Source organism: Schistocerca nitens, chromosome 1 (genome assembly GCF_023898315.1).
Source record: "Schistocerca nitens isolate TAMUIC-IGC-003100 chromosome 1, iqSchNite1.1, whole genome shotgun sequence".
Classification (NCBI taxonomy): domain Eukaryota; kingdom Metazoa; phylum Arthropoda; class Insecta; order Orthoptera; family Acrididae; genus Schistocerca; species Schistocerca nitens.
The window spans coordinates 1027538273-1027564449 of NC_064614.1; the positions used below are offsets into that span (position 1 = coordinate 1027538273).

At 44.6% G+C, this 26177-nt stretch overlaps 1 protein-coding gene across 1 annotated transcript in view; it reads right to left on the reverse strand.

Moving 5' to 3' along the window:
* Positions 1 to 23096, reverse strand: part of LOC126196630 (uncharacterized) — a 466961-nt gene extending 443865 nt beyond the window's left edge. The window contains exon 1 of the mRNA XM_049934580.1: positions 22835 to 23096. Within this exon, the coding sequence (XP_049790537.1) occupies positions 22835 to 22981 (147 nt within the window). The 5' untranslated portion in view covers positions 22982 to 23096. The remainder of the gene's footprint in view (positions 1 to 22834) is intronic.
* Between the last annotated feature and the right edge of the window lie 3081 nt (positions 23097 to 26177).

The following is a 26177-nucleotide window of genomic DNA, read 5'->3' on the forward strand; positions in this document are numbered from 1 at the left end:
AATCCGGGCTACAATTCTGACAGTATGCATTTATGATCGTCTGGATGTATAGTATTTACACTTCGCGCACACTATTTGTCACTCTGTCCCGCTCGAGCCGCCAAATGGCCGAGCGTGAAGTACTGTACATTGGAGAGACAACCAGAGCTCTCTCATTTGCGGGAAAAGGAGGGGGACACATCGGCCCAAGGCGTTTTGGAAATTTATTCGGGAACAAATGCTATTAGGTGAAAAATAGTAATATGAGCACATAATACGTCAACATGACGCACATATACACTAAGACAAAAAAGGAAGAGAGAGAGAAAGAAAGAAAGAAAGAACGACGCACCACGAAGGAATTATTCTCAGGGACGAAAGTCAGTAAATTTGGTGTACATGTACGGACAAACATATGATTACGATTTCAGAAAAACTTGGATAGTTTATTCAAGAGAAAAATCGCACAAACTGAGCAAGTCAACAACGCGTCCGTCCATTTCTTGACCTTATGCAAGCAGTTGGCATTCATTCAGAGTTGTTGCATGTCCTCGTGAGGCATATCGTGCCAAATTCTGTCCAACTGGCGCGTTAGATCTTCAAAATCCCGAGCCGGTTGTCCGTAATGCTCCAAACCTTCTCAAATGGGTAGAAATCGGGTGACCTTGCAGGCCAAGGTGGGATTTGGCAAGCACGAAGACAAGCGGGAGAAACTCTTGCCATGTGTGAGCGGGCATTACAGCGCTGAAATGTAAGCCCAGGATGGCTTGTCACGAAGGGCTGTGCTGCTAGGGTGCCGCAGAAGACAGCCAGAGAGTTTGTGCCATGAAAGGAAATGCCTCCTTAAACCGTCACTCCTGGTTTCTGGGCCTCATGGCAGGCGACAGTCAAGCTGGCAGCCCACCGGTAGCCGGCTCGTCTCCAGACACGTCTTCGGCCTGGAATCTGATTGAGCGAAGCAGGTCTTCAGTGATGAGTTCCGCTTCGAACTGAGCGCCTTTGCCCAGCGAATAACTGCTTGCATAAGGCCAGGGTGGACCAACGCGTGCTTGGCTTACTCAATTTGTAAAGCTCTTCTCTTTAATAAATCTTCTAATTTTTCTGGCATTGTAATTATTTGATTGTACGTCCCATTCGGATAATTCTTTCGTAGTGCGACGTTCTTTCTTCTTTTTCTTTCTTAGAGTGCATATTAAGTAGAATTTTTACAATATTCAGGTATTGACACTGGGCAGCTGTACTATACCTCAAAATCAAAACGAATAAAGCATCTGAAGAATTAATATGGAATGAAGCCAATTATTTTCGATTTACAATTTAATCATCCTAATCACGTTGAAGAATAACGCATTTTCTACAGATGTACTTCATTTTGACAGTGCCAGCTTTAAAAGCCAAAGAAGTTAACGTACAACAGCGATGTCAGTAACTAAACAGTGGTGCGCTACTTCTTTAATTACACACTCATTCGTTCCGAATATTTGCACTTCATTTGTGAATTGCAACATAAAAATGCCCAAAGCAAAGAAACCTCTGGCACCAGCTACAAGTTGGAAACTGCTCGCTTCGACACAGTGATCAAAGCATGTTACGAATGTCAGAGCCGTAGTTCACAAACCTCCTCCTCACTACACTGTGCAGTACTTCGCGTCGGGCACTAGGCGGCTGCGGTGGGGCGGACTGAGTTACAACCAAACGGTACGCGAAAGTTAAAAAGCTGTGCGTTCAAAAGGTCAGTTGCGTACCATTAGAATTATGGCCCAAGTTTTCGAGCGGGATCGATTTCTGTGGCTAATAACTTGCTAGTGTGCTTTTTTCTTCTTAAAAATAGAGGTCATTCCAGCAGTTCTCGATGTACTGTAATTTTTCTAAGGTAACAATGGCTCTCTAACAGCCACATAATAATATATTAATTGTTTAGTCGGTGTTAAATCAAAACTAAAAACTTCGAATTGTGACGTGGGAAGTAAGCAGTATAGATTCCATCGCTTGATATAGCATATACATGATGGAAGCTTTTCACAGATCCTGATAACACATTAAATACAATTCTATTCTTAAAAATATGAAGTGTTATTGTTCGAAGAACACCGTATGGCGCGATCGAATAGAATCACAGTAAAATGTAGTATTTTATCACATATGAAATGATATTAGCATCATTCATAGGCCCCATCAACATGATGACGCGTCACCAAGTTCCTTCACTATAACTTTAGCACTTATTTGTCCTCGTCTAGTCTTTTCGGTCTCTCACTATTTCCTCGGCGCTTTTCCAAAAACACAAATGTAATTCTCTGTATTCAGGTGCAAATTCTTGACATTTTCACAATTTTGTTTAGATTGTCAGTTGACCACTTCACCATGCAGACAGCACACCAGTGTTTGTATCTCTGCCATCTAGACATTCGCTCATCACGCACATTGTATTTACACCAATTTATTTCGTGTTCTTTTTTTTTTGTCTTCTCTACGTCCCGTGACCACAATTCATGAGTTAAACTGCAGTAACTACATCGAATAAACATATTAAAGGAATGTTTGGTCGCTGAGTTCGATCCTAGAACCTCTGCTTTGAGACAGAAACGTTGTAGCTCGACCACAGGAAGCAAATGTTCGTTGCATGGCACATTTAGTTTCCTGAAATCCTTTTACACTTTGCAAGAATTGAAGGGAATATGACACAAAACAAAGTTGAAATAATAACGATCATATCAAATGCTTTCTCAGCAAAGAAAAACAGTGGAGAGCTTTGTGAAGAAGTGGAAATGGAAGCCATACGCGCTGCAGTCAAATTAAAGGATAGTATTGCTGCTGTGATGTGAGGGAGCAACATTAACCGTCTTCTGAAGACCAAAAAGTATGTAAATCCTGAGGTTTTTGGGAAAGTCGTTCCAAGGTCGGGTTCGCTTGTCTCATATCAAGAAGCACCCTGGCGTGCAACGTACGGCAAAACTAACTTCCGATTGATGTTTCACTGCCAGTAAAATAGCTCGATGAAACTTGAGCCATACATAGAAAGAGCTACTGCAATATAGAACATAAGGTAACGAAGAACTACGCAATGAGACGAGCAGAAACGTCATTTTTATTCAAAGAACATTACAAACGGCGGGGCGTGGTTCTTAATAGGGCGTGTGATCACCATGGATGGCAGTACTTACGCTGCAACGTGCTCCCATGATGGCCATAAGGTTGGTAAGGGATTCTTTTGGTAGGGCGTCCCATTCCTTCACCAGCGCGGTTGACCACTGTTGGTTGGTAAATCTGGACGTGCTGCTGTACGTCTCGCCAAGGCATCCCACACGTCCTCGATGGGTTTTAAAGGGGAAGAACGGGCAGGTCAGCCCATTCACCGAATGTAGTTGCTTTGCCACAGCTCCTGCAACTGTGTTGCCCTACAAGGACGCGCATTGTCATCCGTTAATATGTGATCAGGGGCGAATGCACCCCTTGAAAGACGCACATTGGAAATGAGGTTGATTTGTGGACCAGTACCTCCATGTAACACTATGCTTCCCCATGCGAGAACAACCTGAACCACCAAAACGACCAAGTTCCACATTGCTGGATTTACCCTCGCGTGGCAAGAGGTGTGCACCTAGGAACGTTACCAAACAGTATCGTATTGGTGGTGCACGTGTTATGGTGTGAGAAAGCTTAATGTAGCATCGGCGTACTGACATCCAAATCTTTGAACACGGTACGTTCGACGGTCAACGGCATTGTGACGCTGACTCCACGCAACCGACTGACACGTCCAGCCGCTGTGGCCGAGCGGATCTAGGCGCTTCAGTCCGGAACCGCGCTGCTGCTACGGTCGCAGGTTCGAATCCTGCCTCGAGGAGGATGTGTGTGATGTCCTTAGGTTAGTTAGGTTTAAGTAGTTCTAAGTCTAGGGGACTGATGACCTCAGGTGTTAATTTCCATAGTGGCCGAGCGGATCTAGGCGCTTCAGTCCGGAACCGCGCTGCTGCTACGGTCGCAGGTTCGAATCCTGCCTCGGGGAGGACGTGTGTGATGTCCTTAGGTTAGTTAGGTTTAAGTAGTTCTAAGTCTAGGGGACTGATGACCTCAGGTGTTAAGTCCCATAGTGCTCAGAGCCATTTGAACCATTTTTTGACTGACACATACACCCATGTCGCTGCCATCACTGTCAGCGGTGGAGGATCACCAGACCCTCTAGCACCACTGTTACACCACCTACAGAGTTCCGTTGCGACCACTTTTTTAAGACGCTAACCATATTTCTTTCTGGTGTGCTAATTACTAGTGTAAGACACGACGTATACTACATACTGATGGGATGAATTTCCATTAACAACAGTTATGTAAACGAGGCTTTCCATGTAATAACGATGGCGTAATCGTTGAAACCCGTAATGGTTAAAATAAGAACGCTGTGACTGGGGCACAAGTTGAAATATTTTCATTGCTGCGTGATGTTGTAGCGGATACGAGATTATAAATACAGTAATTATTGTTCAGGGATAGCTGTGCAACGTGACCCTTCCTACCTCTGGTGCCAACAGGCAGCAGCTTTCGCCAAGCCTCCGTGTTGCTGCAAGGTCGTCCTCGTGACGAGTTCTGTCGTTCTGGGAGAAGACCCGGCGCGTGTACTGTCGTGAGTCACTCGTAGCCTAGAATAATCCCTACCCCCCCCCCCCCCCTCCTTTGACCCACTCAACTTTTATGCATTATCTCCGTTCTGCAGTGCTAGCTGTTGTCAAGCCTCATAGGACGACAGACTCGCTTAGATGATCGTATAGCAAAACTTACGATCGCGAAAAGCATCAGTGTGCATCCTAGAGTCTTCCTTCCTGTCCAGGTAACATAGGCATCTGTCAACATCAAATCATCAATGACGGAACAGCAGCACAACTGCACTAGCAAAGGAAACGTCACTGAAGTTGCATTATCGCACCATTTTGTACATGTTTAAATAAACGAACGAACGTTGTTCTTCCCACTGAATTGATTACCGATACTATCGATATGTTCAAGCAGCTACCATACCTTAAACGGAGGTAAAATCTACTGAAAATGCACGGATAAATTACAGAGTTGAAGGATGTAAAATAAAATACACAAATTAAAATCCATACAGAGAGAAATGTAGCAATAAACAGAACGTATTCCCTCTGAAGTTTCGATCTCGAGAATAAAAACTGAGTAGCTGATGCAGACGTCGATGATGTATATGGCCCAACAACTTATTAGATGAACAAGAAACACAAGATGTGCCAGTATCAGATTTTGAGGAATCATCACAGCTATACTGAATCACACAGCACTCTAAGTTGTCTAACCTTTGTTCATAAATTAGCACACTGTCGTTATCTTTATTTTAGGGTACTTCCAATTAGTTTCTACAATAAATCGTAAAAGAAAGTTCTTACCAATACACGAAAATTACTAAACAAAAAGATATCTCACCAACACACACACACAACGCAATGCGAACAACAAATTCGCATGCGCTCATAGGCTAAGCGTAGCGACCGATGGCCACAGCAATTCGGTCCCACAGTCCTTACCACAAATTTCCAGTTTTCAAAAAATTCGCTCCGCGTAAACAACAAAGGACGTCAGCGCACCGAAATATGACAGTTGGCAGCACTGCCAGCAAAATAAGAAACTCACGGATATAGACATAGCTGGTGGCACGTGGAATGCAAAAGTTTTTAAAATACTGAGCAAATGATCAAGGAACTTTCTGCTAGACTGAACAAACCAACAACAAACAGTGCACTACATCACGGATGTAAATAGACGATGTAAGAAGTCGTAAGTAGAATTAATAAGATTTCAAACTCGTCAAAGAAGTGGTGTAGCTTATGAAAAGAGACGAACACTAAAAACTAAATAAATGTTTAAAATTATGTAGACACATCTCTTATATAAGTAAATCATGTGTTGCAGGTCTCTGAAGATGCTGCAGGAAAGAAAAAAAAAACTAGGTATGTACAGTTACCATTTAAAAATCTGTTTGTTTGGTCACAGGAAAGATCGTTATATAAAAATTAAACCTCAATAATGGGGATTCATTGCTATAATAATTTCTCCCTAATTTCCCACCCACACATTTAGAGAGATCAAATTTGAGACATCTCATCGTGATGGGAATACCTAATGTTCTCGATCACAGTTTGGTACATTCGAAGCAGGTACTCTCACATTGTTACAACTTTGAAATTAGTTTTTAATGTTAATCATGAAAATCATTTAACACTCAGGAAAAATCCAGCTCGATTGCGCTCGTAATCATACACCCGGTGTGACATCTTTTTTTCGTTTCTGAGAAACGAAGCCACATTAACAATAGTTTCGTATCCTTCAGCTTTAACCGAATATTTCACTTCTCTTATCAGACCTAACACCTTCCGTAAAGTACATAATTGTAAGATACACAATAGTGCATGAATAGCAGCAATGGTTCAACGTCTTCTCTTTATACGAGTGAGATATTCCCCTTGCAGTTAGTTTTAATTACTGGCTCGAACTCTAATTCCCTCAAATATTCGCGGGTGGTAATGAGAGATACTGAAGTACATTGGTAGGCCGTCATTCCTTTCATCAGTGTAGGGTGACGAATGCGTATGTGTATCTGCTTCAGTTGTAAGCCTGTTATAAGTGAGCGCTTTGTATAGCTCGACTGACGAACCATAGCCGAATGCCGCGATGTGGATATTAACCTAAAACCCCGTTAAGTACGGGGAGAGGTAGACTGCATGTAGTGCCGGTATTCGTCCGGCACACCAGAACTGTTGCTGCGAGTAATTGTAGAACAGTGGAAAATTAGAATGACTACTGGTGAGAAAACATTGACGCTAGTGACTTACAAGCATGGTATATGGTATTTCATTTTGCGTCAATAGTGCTTTGAAACCGGGAATATCCTCTTCTTGGTCGAGCTATTACATCAGTATATCAGTATCCGGCGCTGAATACTCGTCAGAGGAGCTACACAGTTTAAAATTATGCTTGTGTTTTACATATGTGTGTGAAATAAAGACAGTTCAAGCGAGAATTTCCGTTGATCTTAATTCCATCGTTAAAAATCTCTTTCAATTATCGAACTGCGTCATCTTGATAATTGTTAAGAAGTGTGGGCGAAATGCTGCATCGTTGTGTAAGTTGTTTGCTTTTGGCTATAAGGTATGTTAGAGCACCATTTACGTGCAAAATTACACATTGTTGGCGGACAATAAAGATGTCCTAGGACGGGGAATACGTTTAGTAAGTAAGATTTGTAACGAGTATCATTTGACGATTTCAGAAAAAAGACAAAATCAGTCGCTTTTAAAAAAAGCGTCCTGTAGAGACAAAAATTGTGATTAATAATAGAACAGGACAAGCATTTTAACGCTTGTAGAGACAAAAATTGTGATTAGCAATAGAACAGGACAAGCATTTTAACGCTTTAGGTTGTGACATCACACATGAGTATGACGAAGACAGAAGAAATTAGCTAAGTTCAAGAATATAAGTTGAGCAATAAACAGATGTCTATAAAATAAGATGAAGAAAGAAAAAAAAAGATGGAAATTTTACAAGACAGTGATAGTTCCAATGCTTGTTTATACAGGGTGCGGCAGCGTTCATAGTAAGACATTAAAAACACACCATCAGGCAGTAACTGTAATTTATTTATTACCTCTTAGGTCAATTAATAGTTAAAGGTATGCCATTTACTAATGTGTAAGTCATTGTCCACTGCGTGGATTACTTTTGGAATATGACTCCTGTCAAATGATGCCGCCTCTGCACTAGACATTCATCTAGGCGGCGTTGGGAGCTTTCCGTAAGTCGGCGTAACGTATTTACTGGGACATTGCCGACGGCAGCTCTGATGCGATCCTTCATCTCAGGAATGGTGGCCAGGATTTTCATGGATTTCTTACGACATACATTTCCCGGTCGAGTAATTTCCCGTTTTGGTGACATTTCCTGGCCGCTTCGCTCACCTGACCTTTCATATGCAGACTTTTTCCTTTGGGGCAACCTGAAGCGAGAAGTGTTCCGAACGCGTTGTGCCACCATTCCTGAGTTGAAGGATCGCATCAGAACTGCCGTCGGCAATGTCCCAGGGAATACGTTACGCCGAATTATGGAAAGCTCCCAACGCCGCCTAGATGAATGTCTTGTGCGGAGGGGGCATCATTTGACAGGAGTCATATTCAAAAAGTAATCCACGCAGTGGACAATGCCTTACACATTAGTAAATGGCATACCTTTAACTATTAATTGACCTAAGAGGTAATAAATAAATTACAGTTACTGCCTGATGGTGTGTTTTTAATATCCTACTATGAACGCTGTCGCACCCTGTATAAGTGAAAGGTGGGTTATAAGTGAGCATCAAGAAAGTCGATACAAGCAACAGAGATGAGGTTTCTAAGAGCAGTAGAGGGATGCACAAGAGCCAAAAGATTTCGAAATCTGGAAATTAAGTAAGAGCTGAATGTATTTAATATCGTCAATAAAATACAAGCAGGAATGAACAACTTGAAAGAATGGTGTAAGCCTGTTGGGAGAAGGCGAAAGAACGATTGGGACCGGGCAAGCTATGGGAACTGTAACAGGCAAAACAAATAAGGGCCTAATGCTTGAAATAAAGATGATATGCTAAAAAAATGGGAGGAAAACAGTGAAACCCAGTTGTGCCGTACAGCCTGCTCCTCTCGAGCTGTAAGTCCTTTCAGAATATACGAAGCAGTTTCGCGCAACAGTTTCGTGTACTGCGAACGTGATCCCCACGGCGAAACGTTTATAGCGTGGCGGTTTCATGACGAGGCAGACTACAGTCTGTTTTTGGGTGCGTGTAGAATTCCCTCGCTTCTCTCGTTTCGCGCAGTGTAAACCTCGTCACTTGGTGCGCGTAGTAGAATGAACCGGTAGGAAAGCATTCCCCTCATGACATTTTGCACAAAGACTAGTTGCCTTTTTGAGTTTCCAGAGAAGAATCCCATCACAATGGGGCAAAAGGAAGTGAGGAAATGAGCACGATTCTTCAGCTACCAGTTCTAACTTCGAAATAAAAAAGATAGAACTCTGTTGGTGTCAGAAGGAAACGAAAGGGTGGGGGGGAACGAGAAACAAGATCACTGGACTAAGTGTGGAAATTAAGTACTTCATGCGTGCGTCTACTTAATAATTTATAATGTTTCTCAGAGTTTATGTTCCTGACTGTATCGTCAATGGGCTCTGCTGTCATTTGCGGCATAAGTTGGTTCCCTTATTGGAGCCAAAGACAGAATAACCACTTGCTCCGCCAGTGGCGACATGATTTCATTTTCTCTTTCTCACAGACCACCGTCTTGAGGAATTTGGATGCAGCAGACTTTGTCAAAAGTCCTACAGATCATATTGACATGGTTGTCTCAGCCAGACATATATCTCATCCTTTACGTGTATGTTCTGCGTAACGTGTCACTCTGTGTAAATGAAAGGCCAAGACAGCGTTTTCGTGGAACATCTGACGCAACTATTTCGCGGGGAACATCTTAACAGACGGATGATCATTGAAAATGCCTGATGTCCTTTCTTCGTAAGATAAAGGGGAAATGTTAAGGATCGGATCCAAGTCCTCAATGAATAGTCCGATGCTCAGAAGCTTTCCCTTGACAGCTCAACACTATTAACTTTTCAGATAACTTACTGGAAAGCAGCTGGGTGACAGTAAACAACCGCCGTCACTTCCTCCACGTGCACAACCTGAAACTCCAGCAAGTAAATGCTGTGCAAGTGAATTCCACAAGATAAAACACACACAATCACACACACACACGAATCAATTTCGACATGTGCTCACTTTTTAATCAATAACCATTACCAAGTGCACACAGATGGATTTGCGATGGGAAGCCCTTGTCACCTACTACTGCAAATTTGTTTGTGGAATATTTCGAGGAAATTGCCTTGAAATCGGCGGCTTTGCAACCTCAGTGTTTTCTTGGATATGTGGGGGATATGTCGTTTGGCCGCATGGCAGTGAGAACTTGAACGACGTCTTAGAACACGTGAATTCACCTCCACCCGAATATTCGTTTCAGGATGGAGATGCAAAATAACGGTTGCTTCCCTACCTTGATGTGTTCGTCAGATGAAAGGCTGGTGGTACATCGGGACATGCTGTTTATAGGACTCCTAGTCACATTGATTTCTATCTACAGGCTAACAGCTGTCACGATCCGGTTCAGTGTGAAGGTGTACTTCGTACCTCGGCCACGCCAGAGTTGGTCAGCCGGATGAGTGATGACAGTACCGATTTGGCACCAAGGGCTGCGCCTTCCTACTTTACGCAGGGAGAATCTCTAAGTAGACTGGTCGTATTTTGCGGAAATATGACGTGAAATGCGTTTCCCTAGCTCCATCTAAGATTAGGGTCCTATAAAGTTCCGTGAAGGATGATCTTGGTTGGCGTAAGGCAGGTGTCCATCGTATTCCTTTTAGCTGTGGCATCTCATATATACCGCAGGTCAGATTATCAGGGCAGTGGAGGACCGGAACACTGAGCTTAAGCGTCACTCACACAACAGCCGAGCAAAGCTGCAGTCGCGGAAAATTTTCTTGGTACCGTTTGTCCTATGGAAAGTAACACGGAGATTCTGGCATTCACTTCAAGCTATTGGGACAGAGCTACTAACGAAGCAGACGAGATTAAATTAGTAAGTCACCTTGTACATAGAGGCAGAGATTCTTCGTGTAATCCTGTTCACTCCCTTGTCAAAAGACAGAGGGACAGAGTTAATGCTGTCCCACGAGTTGCTTGGAAATTTTTACTATCGATAACTTCTTGCGTTAGTCATATTTGGTTGTGGGTGGCGCGAGCGTTTTGTGTGTATGTGTGTGTGTGTGTGTGTGTGTGTGTGTGTGTGTGTGTATCTCCGGAATTACTCTGCAAAACGAGGTTTCAAATTCACTTTCACAGCTCTTGTTCGCTGCAGTTTTGTCTTGAAAATGAGATGGTGTGCACCTGTTGAAACCTCTGCGATTGTCTACGTCGTCACCCGGCTGAATTCCCGTTAGCTACCTGTACGTTGTATAAGCCGGGAAGAACTGAAGTTTCACACTGTTAACATTTATTCTTCCAAGAGGATCGACCCAGTTACCTCTTGGTCAGTTATCACACCAATGGCTTGGTTTGGTGACCTCGACTACGAAGATTGGTACTGAAATTAAAAAAAAAGCACTCCGTCTTCAGGCCACGAGTGGCCTAGCGGGACCATCCGACCGCCGTTTCATCCTCAGTGGAGGATGCGGATAGGAGGTGCGTGGGGTCAGCACACCGCTCTCCCGGTCGTTATGATGGTACTCTTGACCGAAGCCGCTACTATTCGGTCGAGTAGCTCCTCAATTGGCATCACGAGGCTGGGTGCACCCCGAAAAATGGCAACACCGCATGGCGGCCTGGATGGTCACCCATCTAAGTGCCGACCACGCCCGACAGCGCTTAACTTTGGTGATCTCACGGGAACCGATGTATCCACTGCGGCAAGGCCGTTGCCCGGTACTGAAATAAGCGTAAATGAAATGGAAGATGACAGCGACCATTTCTTGAGAAATAGTCATCAACTATATTTTTGATATTGGCTTGCTGCACTGTTTGGTTAATTTAACCGTTTTGCACGTCTGCAAGCCCCGCTTCGCGTAAGAATCTACGGTATCGAGTGAGGGAGTGTCAGTATTACGCAGTAGGACGCTACCAGGAGAGGTGTGCCTTGCCGCTTCTGACGTCAGAGCCGCGGGCTGGTTGGAACGTTGCCTCAGGGACCTGGCAAACGATCCCATGCGGCGCGTCACCTCTGCTTCTGTAATGCGTGTCAGCGGCGCAAATTGTGCACGGCTGCGGTGTCTGTCAAACAGAGATGAAGGCGTCCGGCACATCCAAGCGATGCGACAGTGGCGCGGTATGGGCCATCTGCTGGCCTCAGGCCATTCTGCTACTGAGTCAGGACACGTGTTACTTGGCACCGCGTTGCTAATCCTGTTATTTACACCTGTAATCTGCAAACCACTGTGATGTGCATGGCACAGGTTACGTCCCATTGCACCAGTTATTAGGGTTTATTCCCGTTCCATTCACCTACGGAGAAGAGTGATTGTTTATATACCTATGTGCTTGCTGTAATTAATCTAATCTTGTCCTCCCGATCCCTTTCTGAGCGATACCTATGGGGTTGTATATTTCTAGAGGCATCATTCATATCCGGATCTTTAAATTTGTTAGTACTTTCTCTAGGGATAGTTTATGTCTATGTAGGAGGGTCTGTCAGTTCAGTTTCGTCAGCATCTTGCGACACTCTCCCATGGGTCAAACAAACCTGTAACGACTCGTGCTGCACGCCTACGTCTGCATTCAATATCCCTCGCTAGTTCTATTTGATACGGGTCCCACACACTTGAGCAATATTCTAGAATTTATAAACAATCTTCCTTTGTAGACTGATTCCATTTCCCCAGTATTCTACCAATAAACCAAAATCTACCACCTGCTTTATCCACGACTGGGCCTATCTGATCTTTCCATTGCATTAACCATGGTATAAGGATAGCGTCTTTGATCAGTACTCAAAACGTCCTCGGTCCTGGGTTTGAAACACGCCACTGCTTGCCTTTTGATTAATAATCAGCATTGGCGGCCGAAGACTTCCGGCATAAGTTGTCAACCTCGTTCTGCCAACGGCCTTGTCAAAGAGGGCGAAGGAGCGGACAGAGGCTCAGGGCGTCCTTTTGTCCTTCGATTGGGAAACTGCCCCTAAAGGCCGAGGAATCAACAATGATCTACGGCATGAGGATGCAGAAGGCAATGGAAACCACTGCATTAAAGACACAACGTGTATCCCCAGGACATGTGCCCTGTAATTCAAAAAGTGTCATGAGCAGCTCTCCGCTGGCGAAAGATTCCGGAATAGTGCCCCATTCGGATCTCCGGTAGAGGACTGTCAAGGGGCAGGTGACAATGAGAAAAAGATTGAATGATCTTCGAGAGGATAACGTTTTACTAGTCGGGTCGTAGGTTGTCAGAAGCTTGAATGTGGTAGGGAAGCTAGAAAATCTGCAAAGGGAAATGCAAAGACTCAATCTAGATATAGTGGGGGGTCAGTAAAGTGAAATGGAAAGCAGGCAAGGAGTTCGGGTCAGATGAGTATAGGGTAATATCAACAGCAGCATAGAATGATACACTCCTGGAAATTGAAATAAGAACACCGTGAATTCATTGTCCCAGGAAGGGGAAACTTTATTGACGCATTCCTGGGGTCAGATACATCACATGATCACACTGACAGAACCACAGGCACATAGACACAGGCAACAGAGCATGCACAATGTCGGCACTAGTACAGTGTATATCCACCTTTCGCAGCAATGCAGGCTGCTATTCTCCCATGGAGACGATCGTAGAGATGCTGGATGTCGTCCTGTGGAACGGCTTGCCATGCCATTTCCACCTGGCGCCTCAGTTGAACCAGCGTTCGTGCTGGACGTGCAGACCGCGTGAGACGACGCTTCATCCAGTCCCAAACATGCTCAATGGGGGACAGATCCGGAGATCTTGCTGGCCAGGGTAGTTGACTTACACCTTCTAGAGCACGTTGGGTGGCACGGGATACATGCGGACGTGCATTGTCCTGTTGGAACAGCAAGTTCCCTTGCCGGTCTAGGAATGGTAGAACGATGGGTTCGATGACGGTTTGGATGTACCGTGCACTATTCAGTGTCCCCTCGACGATCACCAGTGGTGTACGGCCAGTGTAGGAGATCGCTCCCCACACCATGATGCCGGGTGTTGGCCCTGTGTGCCTCGGTCGTATGCAGTCCTGATTGTGGCGCTCACCTGCACGGCGCCAAACACGCATACGACCATCATTGGCACCAAGGCAGAAGCGACTCTCATCGCTGAAGACGACACGTCTCCATTCGTCCCTCCATTCACGCCTGTCGCGACACCACTGGAGGCGGGCTGCACGATGTTGGGGCGTGAGCGGAAGACGGCCTAACGGTGTGCGGGACCGTAGCCCAGCTTCATGGAGACGGTTGCGAATGGTCCTCGCCGATACCCCAGGAGCAACAGTGTCCCTAATTTGCTGGGAAGTGGCGGTGCGGCCCCCTACGGCACTGCGTAGGATCCTACGGTCTTGGCGTGCATCCGTGCGTCGCTGCGGTCCGGTCCCAGGTCGACGGGCACGTGCACCTTCCGCCGACCACTGGCGACAACATCGATGTACTGTGGAGACCTCACGCCCCACGTGTTGAGCAATTCGGCGGTACGTCCACCCGGCCTCCCGCATGCCCACTATACGCCCTCGCTCAAAGTCCGTCAACTGCACATACGGTTCACGTCCACGCTGTCGCGGCATGCTACCAGTTTTAAAGACTGCGATGGAGCTCCGTATGCCACGGCAAACTGGCTGACACTGACGGCGGCGGTGCACAAATGCTGCGCAGCTAGCGCCATTCGACGGCCAACACCGCGGTTCCTGGTGTGTCCGCTGTGCCGTGCGTGTGATCATTGCTTGTACAGCCCTCTCGCAGTGTCCGGAGCAAGTATGGTGGCTCTGACACACCGGTGTCAATGTGTTCTTTTTTCCATTTCCAGGAGTGTATAACGGGAGTAGGATTCGTTATCAATAGAAAGGTAGGGCAAAGAGTGTGTTACAGTCAACAGTTCTGTTACAGGCCTGTTCTTATCATAATACACAGCAAACCAACACTGACAACGGAAGTTCAGGTATAGATACCGCGTCGCAAGCTGAACAGATAGAGAAAGTATATGAGGATATTGAAAATGTAATACAGTACGTAAAGGGAGATGGAAATCAAATAGTCGTGGGGGACTGCAATGCAGTTGTAGGGGAAGGAGTAGACGATAAGGTTACAGGAGAATGTGGGCTTCGAACAAGGAATGAGAGAGGAGAAAGACTAATTGAGGTCTGTAACAAATTTCAGCTAGTAATAGCGAATACTCTGTCCAAGAATCACAAGAGGAGGCAGTATGCTTGGTAAAGACCGGTTGATACGGGAAGAGTTCTTTTAGATTACATCATGGTCAGACAGATATTCCGAAATAAGATTCTGGACTTAAGGCGTACCCAGGAGCAGATACAGACTCAGATCACAATGTAGTAGCGATGAAGAGGAGGCTGAAGTTTAAGACATTAGTCAGGTAGAATCAATACGCAAAAAAGGGGGATACGGGAGTACTAAGGAATGACAAGACACGCTACAGACACAGCAATAAGGAATATCTCCGTAGGCAGTACAGTTGAAGTGGAATGGACATCTCTAAAATAGATAATCACAGAAGTTGGAAAGAAAAACGTAAGTACAAATAAAGTGACTGCGAAGAAATCGTAGCTAAGAGAAGAAATACTTTAGTTCATCGATGAAACAAGGAAGTACAAAAAAGTTCCGGGAAATTCAATATTACAGAAATACACGTCGCTGAGGAATGAAATAAATAGTAAGTGCAGGGAAGCTGAGAGAAATGGCTGCAGGAAAAATGTGAAGGAATTGAAAAAGAAATGATCGTCGGAAGGACTGTAACGTTAAAAGCAAGGGTGGTAGCATTAAGAGTGCAACGGGAATTGCACTGTTAAATGCAGAGGAGAGAGCGGATAGGTAGAAAGAGTACACTGAAGGCCTTTATGAGGGGGAAGATTTGTCTGATGAGATAGAAGAAGTAACAGGAGTCGATTTAGAAAAGATATGGGATCCACTATTAGAATCATAATTTAGGAGAGCTTTGGAGGACTTAAGGTCAAATAATAAGGCAGAAGGGATAGATAACATTCCATCAGAATTTCTAAAAACATTGAGGGAAGCGGCAACGAAACGACTATTCACGTTCGTGTGTAGAATGTATGAGTCTGGCAACATACCATCCGACTTTTGGAAAAATACCATCCTCACAATTTCGAAGACTGCAAGAGCTGACAAGTGCGAGAATTATCGCACAATCAGCTTGACAGTTCATGCATCCAAGTTGCTTGCAAGAATAATATACAGAAAACTGAGGATGTGCTAGATGACTATCAGTTTACCTCTAGAAAGGGTAAAGGCACCCGAGAGGCAATTCTGACGTTGCCGTTGATAATGGAAGCAACACTGAAGAAAAAGCAAGACACGTTCATAGGATTTGTCGACCTGGAAAAAGAGTTCGACTATGTAAAATGGTGCAAGATATTCGAAATTCTGAGAAAAATAGGGGTTAGTTATAGGGTGAGACAAATAATATACAATATGTACAAGAGCCAAGAGGGACTAATAAGAGTGGACGACCAAGAACGAAGTGCTAGGATTGGAAAGCGTAGAAGACAGGGATGTAATCTTTCCCGCCTACTGTTTAGTATGTATGTCGAAGAAGCAGTGATGGAAATAAATGAAAAGTTCGGGAGTGAAATTAAGATTGAAGGTGAAATATCAGTGATACGATTCGCTGATGACATTGCTATCCTGAGTGAGAGTGAAGAAGAATTACATGATCTGCTGAATGGAATGAACGCTCTAATGAGTACAGCGTATTGACAGAGTAAATCGAAGAAAGACGAAAGTAATGATAAGTAGCAGAAATGAAAACAGCGAGAAACTTATCAGGATTAATGGTCACGAAGAAGATGAAGATAAGGAATTCTGCTACGTAGGCAGCAAAATAGCGAAAGACGGATGGAGCAAGGAGGACATCAAAAGCAGACTAGCAGTGGCAAAAAGGACATTCCTGGCCAAGAGAAGTCTTCTGATATCAAACATAGGCCTTAATCTGTGGGAGAAATTTCTGAGAATGTACGTCTGTAGCACAGCATTGTATGGTAGTGAGACATGGACTGTAGGAAAACCGGAACAGAAGAGAGTCGAAACATTCGAGATGTGGTGCTACAGGCGAATGCTGAAAATTAGGTGGACTGGTAAGGTAAGGAATGAGGAGGTTCTACGCAGAATCGGAGAGGAAAGGAGCATGTGGGAAACGCTGACAAGAAAGAACAGCATGATAGGACATCTGTTAAGACATCATAGAACGACTTCCATGGTACTAGAGGGGGCACTAGTGGCAAAAACTGTAGAGAAAGGCAGAGATTGGAATACATCCAGTAGATAGTTGGGGTCGTAGGTTGGAAGCGCTACTCTGAGATGAAGAGGTTGGCACAGGAGAGGAATTCGTGGCGGGCCGCATCAAACCAGTCAGAAGACTGATAACCCGAAATAACAAAAAAAAAAATCCCTACGAAGTACTACAGCCAGATAATTCTATATTTTGGACGATTCCAATCGTGACTCATTGATATAATACTCATAGGGTTTTGTGAAGAGCACAGTAGCACCGTTTTACATTTTTGGATATTTAAAGCAATTTGCCAATCTTTGCACCACTTTGAAATCTTGTCAAGATCTGAGTGAATATTTAGGCAGTTTCTTTTAGACAATACTTCATTACACATAACCGCATAATCTGCAAAAGACTGAGGTTACTATTAACATTGTTCCGAAGATCCCAACCCACTTCTACATCTGACGATTACTCTCCATCTCAGAAAACATACTGCATCCTTCCTATGAAAAAAACCATCAATACAGTCACAAATTTCGTTTGGTGCCTCATAGGACCGTGCTTTTGTCTTTTTTCAGTCATACCCTCCATCTTGCAAACGGCGAGTGAATACTACGGTGTGGGATTCTTCTGCGTTATCTCAGCGGTTCAAAATGGTTCAAATGGCTCTGAGCACTATGCGACTTAACTGATGAGGTCATCAGTCGCCTAGAACTTAGAACTAATTAAACCTAACTAACCTAAGGACAGCACACACATCCAAGCCCGAGGCAGGATTCGAACCTGCGACCGTAGCGGTCACGCGGTTCCAGACTGAAGCGCCTTTAACCGCACGGCCACACCGGCCGGCTATCTCAGCGGTACAGGAACAAAGTAGATCACAGCGTCGATTCCAGGTTACGGGGAGGCGTGACTGCCCCGTATTAAATCCGACTCGTTGATTAAGGACGAGCGCTATTGTGAGCCGACAGGTCTGACTTTTGTTTTTGGGTTGTTTCGCAAGTCTATCTAGGTAAATACCGGTCCGTTATTCGCGTCTCACCTCCAATTGATTTGTATTGTATCGTATGGAACTGGGGACCTAGAAACGACGGAGAGGCTTCGTTCCCGCCGTAGCCCGCAGTGGTACACAACCCCACAACAGGTCTACAGCGGTCCACTCACCCCACCGCCGCCCCACACCGAACCCAGGGGTTACTGTGCGGTTTGGCCCCCAGTGCTGCCGCCCCCCCCACCCCCCACCCCCCCCCACCCCACCCCCCGCCTTCCGGGAACGTTTCGCACCAGACGAGTGTATGTAACCCCAAGTTCGCGTGGTAGAGTAATTATGGTGTACACGTACGCGGAGAAAGTGTTTGTACAGCAATCGCGACATAGCTCGCCTACGATACACGCCACGCAAACACTTAGAACTCTTTCTCCAGTTGAACTTACCATTTACTCCTGATGCAGACGGATGGAATACAAGAATTCCGTAGTGTGTGTGTGGGTGGGGGGTAGTCGTGACGTCATGAAGGGAATCCGGCCAAGCCTGTAGAGATAAACAGCCAGAGGGCGTGTATTATTTTATTTGACTATTTTCGCTCATCAGACGCGAGCGCCTTCAGATATTCATTGTTCTAGAGGCAACAGGTTGGAAGTATAAAGTGCCGCTCACCACCACAGTCGTCTGCACAAATTGCTGTCAGCTGGGTCAAAGTTACCAGCCGAATTTTAACGAGATAGGTCACTAGAGATTGCTCCTGATGATCCATTTGTTGAATGCGGACTTCAAGATCGGCAGTTCTTGCGTGCTGGCACTGATTTTAACTTCAACCTTCGTACTATCCCAAATTCGGCCACAACAGTGTAGACACAGACCTTTCATCAAACTAGACTCATCAATATACAGTATCCACTGAAATCTTACAAAGAATGACCTATGAGATTCCTGCATTAGTTCAGAAGTCAGTTAATGAAAAAGGAAATTCCCACGTTTTACAGTGCAACGGAAAACAGCTTAAAAAACGGGTAGCTCAGTAAAATAGAATGTCGGGAGAAGGCCTACGGCCCTGTACTCCAAATGAAGACAATGTGGCAGAAGGCAGCTTTGGAGCTAACGTCTCCCTGAGGCTAAGGAGCAACAGTTCGCCTAGGTACAAATGGGCTATGGCCTTGTTGCAAGTACCGGCCCAGTATTCGCCTGAAGTTGTAATGGACACAGGAAACCTAGACCAGGGTGACTGAATTGTGCTTTCAATCGTGTAATCCCTCAAACACCTCTCGTAAGAAAAATAAGCCACATGAATGTGGGAATACAGAGTTACATTGAAAATTAGGAAGATAGATGAAGGATGACATGAACAGCTGTTACATAGAACATGGCAGAAATATGTCTCTGGAGCACACCCATTGGGAAGTTTAAAAGAAAGGGGACAGTTTGATACAATTTATAGGGCATTAAAAGTAGCAGAACTCTTAGAATGTACTCGTAGATAAGTGAGTCGGCTGTAGCATATACTGAAATAGGTAAAGATTGACAAGGTGTATAACCAAATTCTCTTTAGTCGAAATGTCAGAGTAACATGATTGCTCAAACAGCGGAAACTATTATGTACTTAGTGTTTCTCCTGTCCTTAGTGTATCTGCTGTCCTGAGACTGATAGAGAAACAGTTCATTATAGCTTTCATCGTTATCATAAATTTACGGGAAATTTGACAGTGAGCGACCAAAAATCAATTCCATAATTTGTTTTATATAATGCTAAAGCTATATCGAGGAGAGAATACGGCCGGCCGGAGTGGCCGAGCGGTTCTAGGCGCTACAGTCTGGCGCCGCGCGACCCCTACGGTCGCAGGTTCGAATCCTGCCTCGGGCGTGGGTGTGTGTGATGTCCTTAGGTTACTTAGGTTTAAGTAGTTCTAAGTTCTAGGGGACTGATGACCTCAGAAGTTAAGTCCCATACTGCTCAGAGCCATTTGAACCATTTTTTGAGAGAATACGGTGAGAGGGAACAAGGGAGCGGGGGGAAGTCGGCGAAATAGTAGTTAAAACCTGCTGAAGTCATTTCATAGCGTCAAATTCAAAAACTAATAGAAAGAGTATTCCACAACGTCAATCGTTCATATCACTGCTTTCGTCACCCTGTAATCTGTTCTCTGTCGCCTTTTTCATGGAACTTTGTTGGGTGCGTAAGTTGCCAGCTACAGTCTCTACTGCTTGGACAGTCGAAGAAGTTTCTCAGATTAGGCACTACTCTTTACGATGGGGAGTCTGGCCTGGACAAGTGGTAATCTAAAATGTTTGCTCAACATGGATAAGCACGATACTATGAACTGTAGTCCCGTGTCTTTTGGACAGGTGTATCTGTAAATGTGCAGTTCTTGGCGATGGTTGGACAGACACATCTGCGGAAACTGACGGCTCATGGCTGTCATAAAAATGACGTGGGTGACTCCTATGTTTACGAACACGTGAGAAGCTTGCCTGCAGACAATCTGGATTTCTTCATCGATGATGCTACATTACCTGCAATGTTATTGCATTTTCAGTCCATTTTTGTATTTGCACCTCTATAGATGTAATACAAACGAACTATATACTCCTATGCTGTGTACTAATTAATTGTGGAACACTAAAATTTATACTCTGAGTAGCATGTTAATATTTGTACATCAATAACGACAAAAATAATGAACATATGCAAAAAATTTAACGGTTTATCTCTTCTGAGATATAAAAACAGGAAAGGACAGCTTAACTGAGAGCTACTAAATAAAGGAATTCATGTACAGTAACAGTGTGGAAAGAAGGAATGATGATTAGTGCTTCGAGAGAACTAAACTGTGGCATGGCACCATTGATGGTAAACCTGGGGACAGGAAGGGTTGTGTTGGACGGAAGGAGGCTCTGCGTCCAAAAAAAGCAAGCACATAGATTAGACAAAATGGTGCAAATGGCTCTGAGCACTGTGGGACTTAACATCTGAGGTCATCAGTGCCCTATAACCTAGAAGTACTTAAACATAACTTTCTTAAGGACATCACACGCATTCATGCCCGAGGCAGGATTCGAACCTGCACCCGTAGGAGCCGCGCGGTTCCGGACTGAATTGCTTAGAACCGCTCGGCCACCGCGGCCGGCACATAGATTAGCTTAGCCGGTAAAAGCACTGCCTGCGAAAGTTAAGAATCCGAGTCTGAGTCCAGATGCTGTGGCAGGTACAGAATGTTAACTGTATAAGTAACAACCAACCAAAAGTTTATTTTGTTTGTTCATTAAAAACACAGTTGTCGTTTTCCAAATGATCATTCACCTTGACACGGCTACATGTTTTTATCAATACACGGGAACACTGCATTAACTGTAGGTTACTGAACCCTCGTACAATTGATGATAGTTGTAGGACATAAAACTGGGCATTTTGTGCTTAATTTCGCACGTAACAAACCATTGCAGATATAATAATTGTAATTAACCAATGCAAAACGTACAAATTATGACTTACTTTGGATAAAACTTGGAACAGTACACTCTACGACGCTTTAGTAGCAATGAAACACATTCACCGCTTTGGTGTTCTTGGGTTAAAGATGAGTTGCCTTGGATTCACCACCAGGAACATTTGCTTTTATCATCTGTCTTGTAAGAAAAACATTTTTGTTGTTATTCATGTTTGCACACAATCACTATGTTCTTCGTTATGATTCAGGTTCGTTGGGCAACAACATAGGTTATTTCCCCATCTGATATGAGTCAGTCAAAACAAGTGTTGTTGACCAGTAAATAGTTGTATAAGCGGCAGCGTGTTTATGTAATTACGAAGTAGATCGTAAATATTATTCTTTCTAGACAGACGATAAAAATAAATGTTCCTGGTGGTGATTTCACGACAGCTCATCTTTAAACCGATGTTCACGCGTTTTGATGAAAACATGTGAGCCATCTGAAGATGAAAACTGTAACTTTTTTTTTTTTTAAGAAAATAAACCGAATAGTTGCTGTTGTGAACCACCAACGTTCTCTGATACGTAACAGATACAGTTCTCTTATAATGTTGTTATTTGAGAAACAAGCGCGGTTCATAAGTATTTTGTTTATCGTCTATTATCACTCGTCAGGAATGGAGTCCACTCCGTTGAATTCTGTCGTGACAAGTAAGTAAAAACATCTGCAGCCGTCCTTATGATTTGATTTTATTATATTTTGTCCCTGCCAGTTTCAACGCTTCTGTGCGTCGTCTTCGGGCGGTTTATGATGCGATACAGGTTGATACGACCCCCATGCATACCCCATCAGTTGTCAGCATTACTGGATACGCAGATAACGTGTCAGCAGTCCAACCATCAACTGCACACATTATCTGCGTATTCAGTAATGCTGACAACGGATGTGGTATGCATGGGGGTCATATCAACCTGTATCTCATCATAAACAGCCTGAAGATGACGCACTTTTTGCGTTGAAACTGGCAGCGACAAAATAAAATAAACTCATAAAGACGGCTGTAGGTGTTTTTATTTACTTGTCACGATAGCAAACGGCCGTCGTCCCAGAGACCTTCTGCTAAAAGGATGGACATACAAAAACCCTTGAATTCTACATCGTCGATTGACCTAAGCGGAACTGCGTCAAGAAATAAGCGCATTTTGGCACTGAAACAATCTTTTATTGTAGGACCGAGGACTGTTCACGCTACCCCAACACTGATCATTTTTGGCACCCAGAAATATGGCGTTGTGATATTTGTAACCAGCAAATCGATACCGAAATTCGAGGCGCGAATTTCTCGGGACGGCTGCGCCGGCGTCAGCTCGAGTTGGACTCACCAGCTGCACCAGCTTGATGATGCCGGGCGTGGTCCTGAAGTAGGGCACGTTGATGCCGAAGGGCAGGCGGCCGGCGCCCTGCGGGCCCGGGTCGCTGTTCACCTGGGCGGTGCCCGTCGTCACGGTGACTTTGGTCTCGGCCATCATGGCGCGCACACTACAATACGCGGTACACGGGACGAGCGGACGGGATGGGTTATCGCGGCGCGCGGCTGCCCTCTACTGGCCCACTGCTCGCGGCCACGCTTTTCGCTGCGGGCAGGAGAGCAGCAGCAGCGGAGGCGAGGTACTGCGAGCGGGGGGGAGCCAGATCTGCCTAGGCCAGCAGCAGGGAAGGCAGGGGAGGGGCAGCTTTTGCGCAACCGCCCGCTGCAGCCGACACGGTTGTTAGTGTTATCCTCCTGAGACCACCAGACCGACACCGCCACTACCCAGGTAATACAATTGGCATCGCTGCACCGACACCAGCGCGCTATGAGGGCAACAAGTAATAAGTGATCTGCAGCGTTTCGTGTCGTCTTACGGCTCAAAATCAACCAATATTGCACCCCTTTCCCGCAGGGGATGCCAAGTGCGGCGAAATCAAGTAAAGCGTGTACAAAACTGCGAGGGCAATCCCAAAAGTAAGGTCTCCTATTTTTTGTTTTAGTACATAGACCTGTTTATTTCTACAATGGTTTACATCAGTTTACAGCTTGAACATTTAGCTATTTTTCGACATAATCACCATTTCTGTCGATGCATTTTTGTAGACGCTGTGGCAGTTTTTGCATGCCCATGTCAAACCAGCTCGCCGCCATGTTGTTCAGAAAGTTATGAACCTCTTCTTTCACCTTGTAAGTAGGCTGTTTAGGTTTTTATGTTGGTAACGCGATGTAGCGCTCTATATGAAAATCACTGACTGTGCTGTGTGCAGTCTGTGGCTGGTTTGCATTCTTGGAATATCCGCCATTGTAGCGTTGGGCAATTGGTTGTTAACAGCGCGTAGCGTTGCGCAGTTGGAGGTGAGCCGTCAGCAATGGTGGATGTGGGGAGAGAATGGCGGAGTTTTGAGAGCGGATGATCTGGACGTGTGTCCATCAGAGACAGTAAATTTGTAAGACTGGATGTCATGAACTGATATATATATATATTATGACTTTTGAACACTATTAAGGTAAAGACATTGTTTGTTCTCTATCAAAATCTTTCATTTGCTAACTATGCCTATCAGTGACTTCAGTAGTTAGAATCTTTTATTTAGCTGGCAGTATTGGCGCTCGCTGTATTGCAGTAGTTTGAGTAACGAAGATTTTTGTGAGGTAAGTGATTCATGAAAGGTATAGGTTATTGTTAGTCAGGGCCATTCTTTTGTAGGGATTATTAAAAGTCAGATTGCGTTGCGCTAAAAATATTGTGTGTCAGTTTAGTGTCGATCAGAATAAGTAAAGAGAGTAATGTCTGAGTACGTTCAGTTTTGCTTAGCTGTTTGAAAAGCAAATAATGTAAGAGGTTTATCAGCACAGTCATTCATAATTTTTTTCTAAGGGGACGTTTCATAACCTCACTGTCGGATCTGAATCGCTTTCTGGCCAAATGTTCTTTTAACCCAGGGAACAGGTGATAGTCACTGGGCGCCAAGCCAGGACTGTAGGTTGGGTGGGTGATTATGTTCCACTGAAACTGTTGCAGGAGAGCAACGGATTGCCGAGCGAAGTGTGGGCGAGCGTTGTTATGGTGAGAATGTGTTCGCCCTTGCTCAACATTCCTCTTCTCCGGTTCTGAATTGCCCGTTTGAGTTTTTTCAGAGTCTCACAGTACCTGTCAGCGTTCATTGTGTTCCCAGCGATTCAGCTCCGACGACGAGGTGAAAGAAGAGATTCATAACTTTCTAAACACCATGGCGGCCAGCTGGTATGAGATGGGCATACAAAAACTACCATAGCGTCTACAAAAATGCATCGACAGAAACGGTGATTATGTAGAAAAATAGCAAAATGTTCAAGCTGTAAACTGATGTAAACCATTGTAGAAATGAACAGGTCTATGTACTTATAAAAAAACAGGAGACCTTACTTTTCGGATTACCCTCGTACTTCCACATAATTTTAGGGTGTTTAGAGGAAATTAGCATTTTGTTATGTTCGATGAGGACAGAAGTTGAAAAAACTTTTGTGTTGTGCCCTAAGGCAGGTCTTATCATGGGGGAAGCCTCGTCAGAGAGGTCCACCGCATGAGCGTCTAGGGAAGTGATTACAGTGATGGTTTCCCGTTGCCTTCCACTGATGATGATGAAATGATAAGGAGGACAACACAACACCAAGTCCCTGAGCGGAGAAAATCTCCGACCCAGCCGGGGATCGAACCCGGGCCCCTTGACGTGACAGACCGCCGCACTGACCACGCATTTATCGGGGCAGACGATATTAGCTGAAGTAATGAATTAAAATTTGTGCCAGTCAGGACCCGGGTCTCTTGCTACAGTGGTGTAGTGCTTAGTATGTTGCCTAGTAAGCACGAGACTTGGGTTGAAGTTGTGGCAGTGGCACAAATTTTAATTCATTAATTCAGTTTCTATCCTTAACGAAGAAAATTTCCATTAAATCAACTTTTTTATGAGATAAAAATGTCAACAGGAGCACCATTTCACCACCACGCAGCCACGTAAATTGTGACATTAGTAATGTTCAGAGACTGTGTAGTTTCAGAGATGTTCCTGAAAAAGACGTCTGTTTACAATAAAGCACAACTGGCATTTGCGTTCTAACAAGCTGAAAAAAACCAGCCGCTTCACGAATAACGGTCGGAGCTTCAGCCAAACAGATAACCAGCTCTTCGGCAGCTGGGAAGTTTGCGAGAAGGTGGTGGCCACGGCGCTGCATCCCTCCCAGTCCAACAATTCGACAAAACATTAAACGTCCTCTCACATCAATGGAAAGACTGCTGCGCCCCCGTCATGGCGGAATCACAGTCGTTGCCTACCGCCATTTCCGGTAGTACTTCACGGAGAAGGATACGGTAATTTCCTCCATCGAGCTTGTTAGGGAGAAAATACGGTCTACGGGGCACCGATACACATTCCAGAAGAGCTGGTTGCTCATCTGTACCCATTAATCGCGAAACACATGAAACACATTTAATTCGATTACGTCAAACAATCATTAGTACGCAGATACTAGCGTGCATTAATCTAAAGAACGACGTTTTCTCCAACATCTATAAAACAATAATTACCACATGGCAATTTGAGCATCATTTCCAAACACCACTAACGTGAAAACCTTCATGGACCCCAAGCCGGGAAAAGGTGCGTCTGCGACATTTATGTCACATAGAAAAGAGTGTTTATTTTTATCTCCTCTTA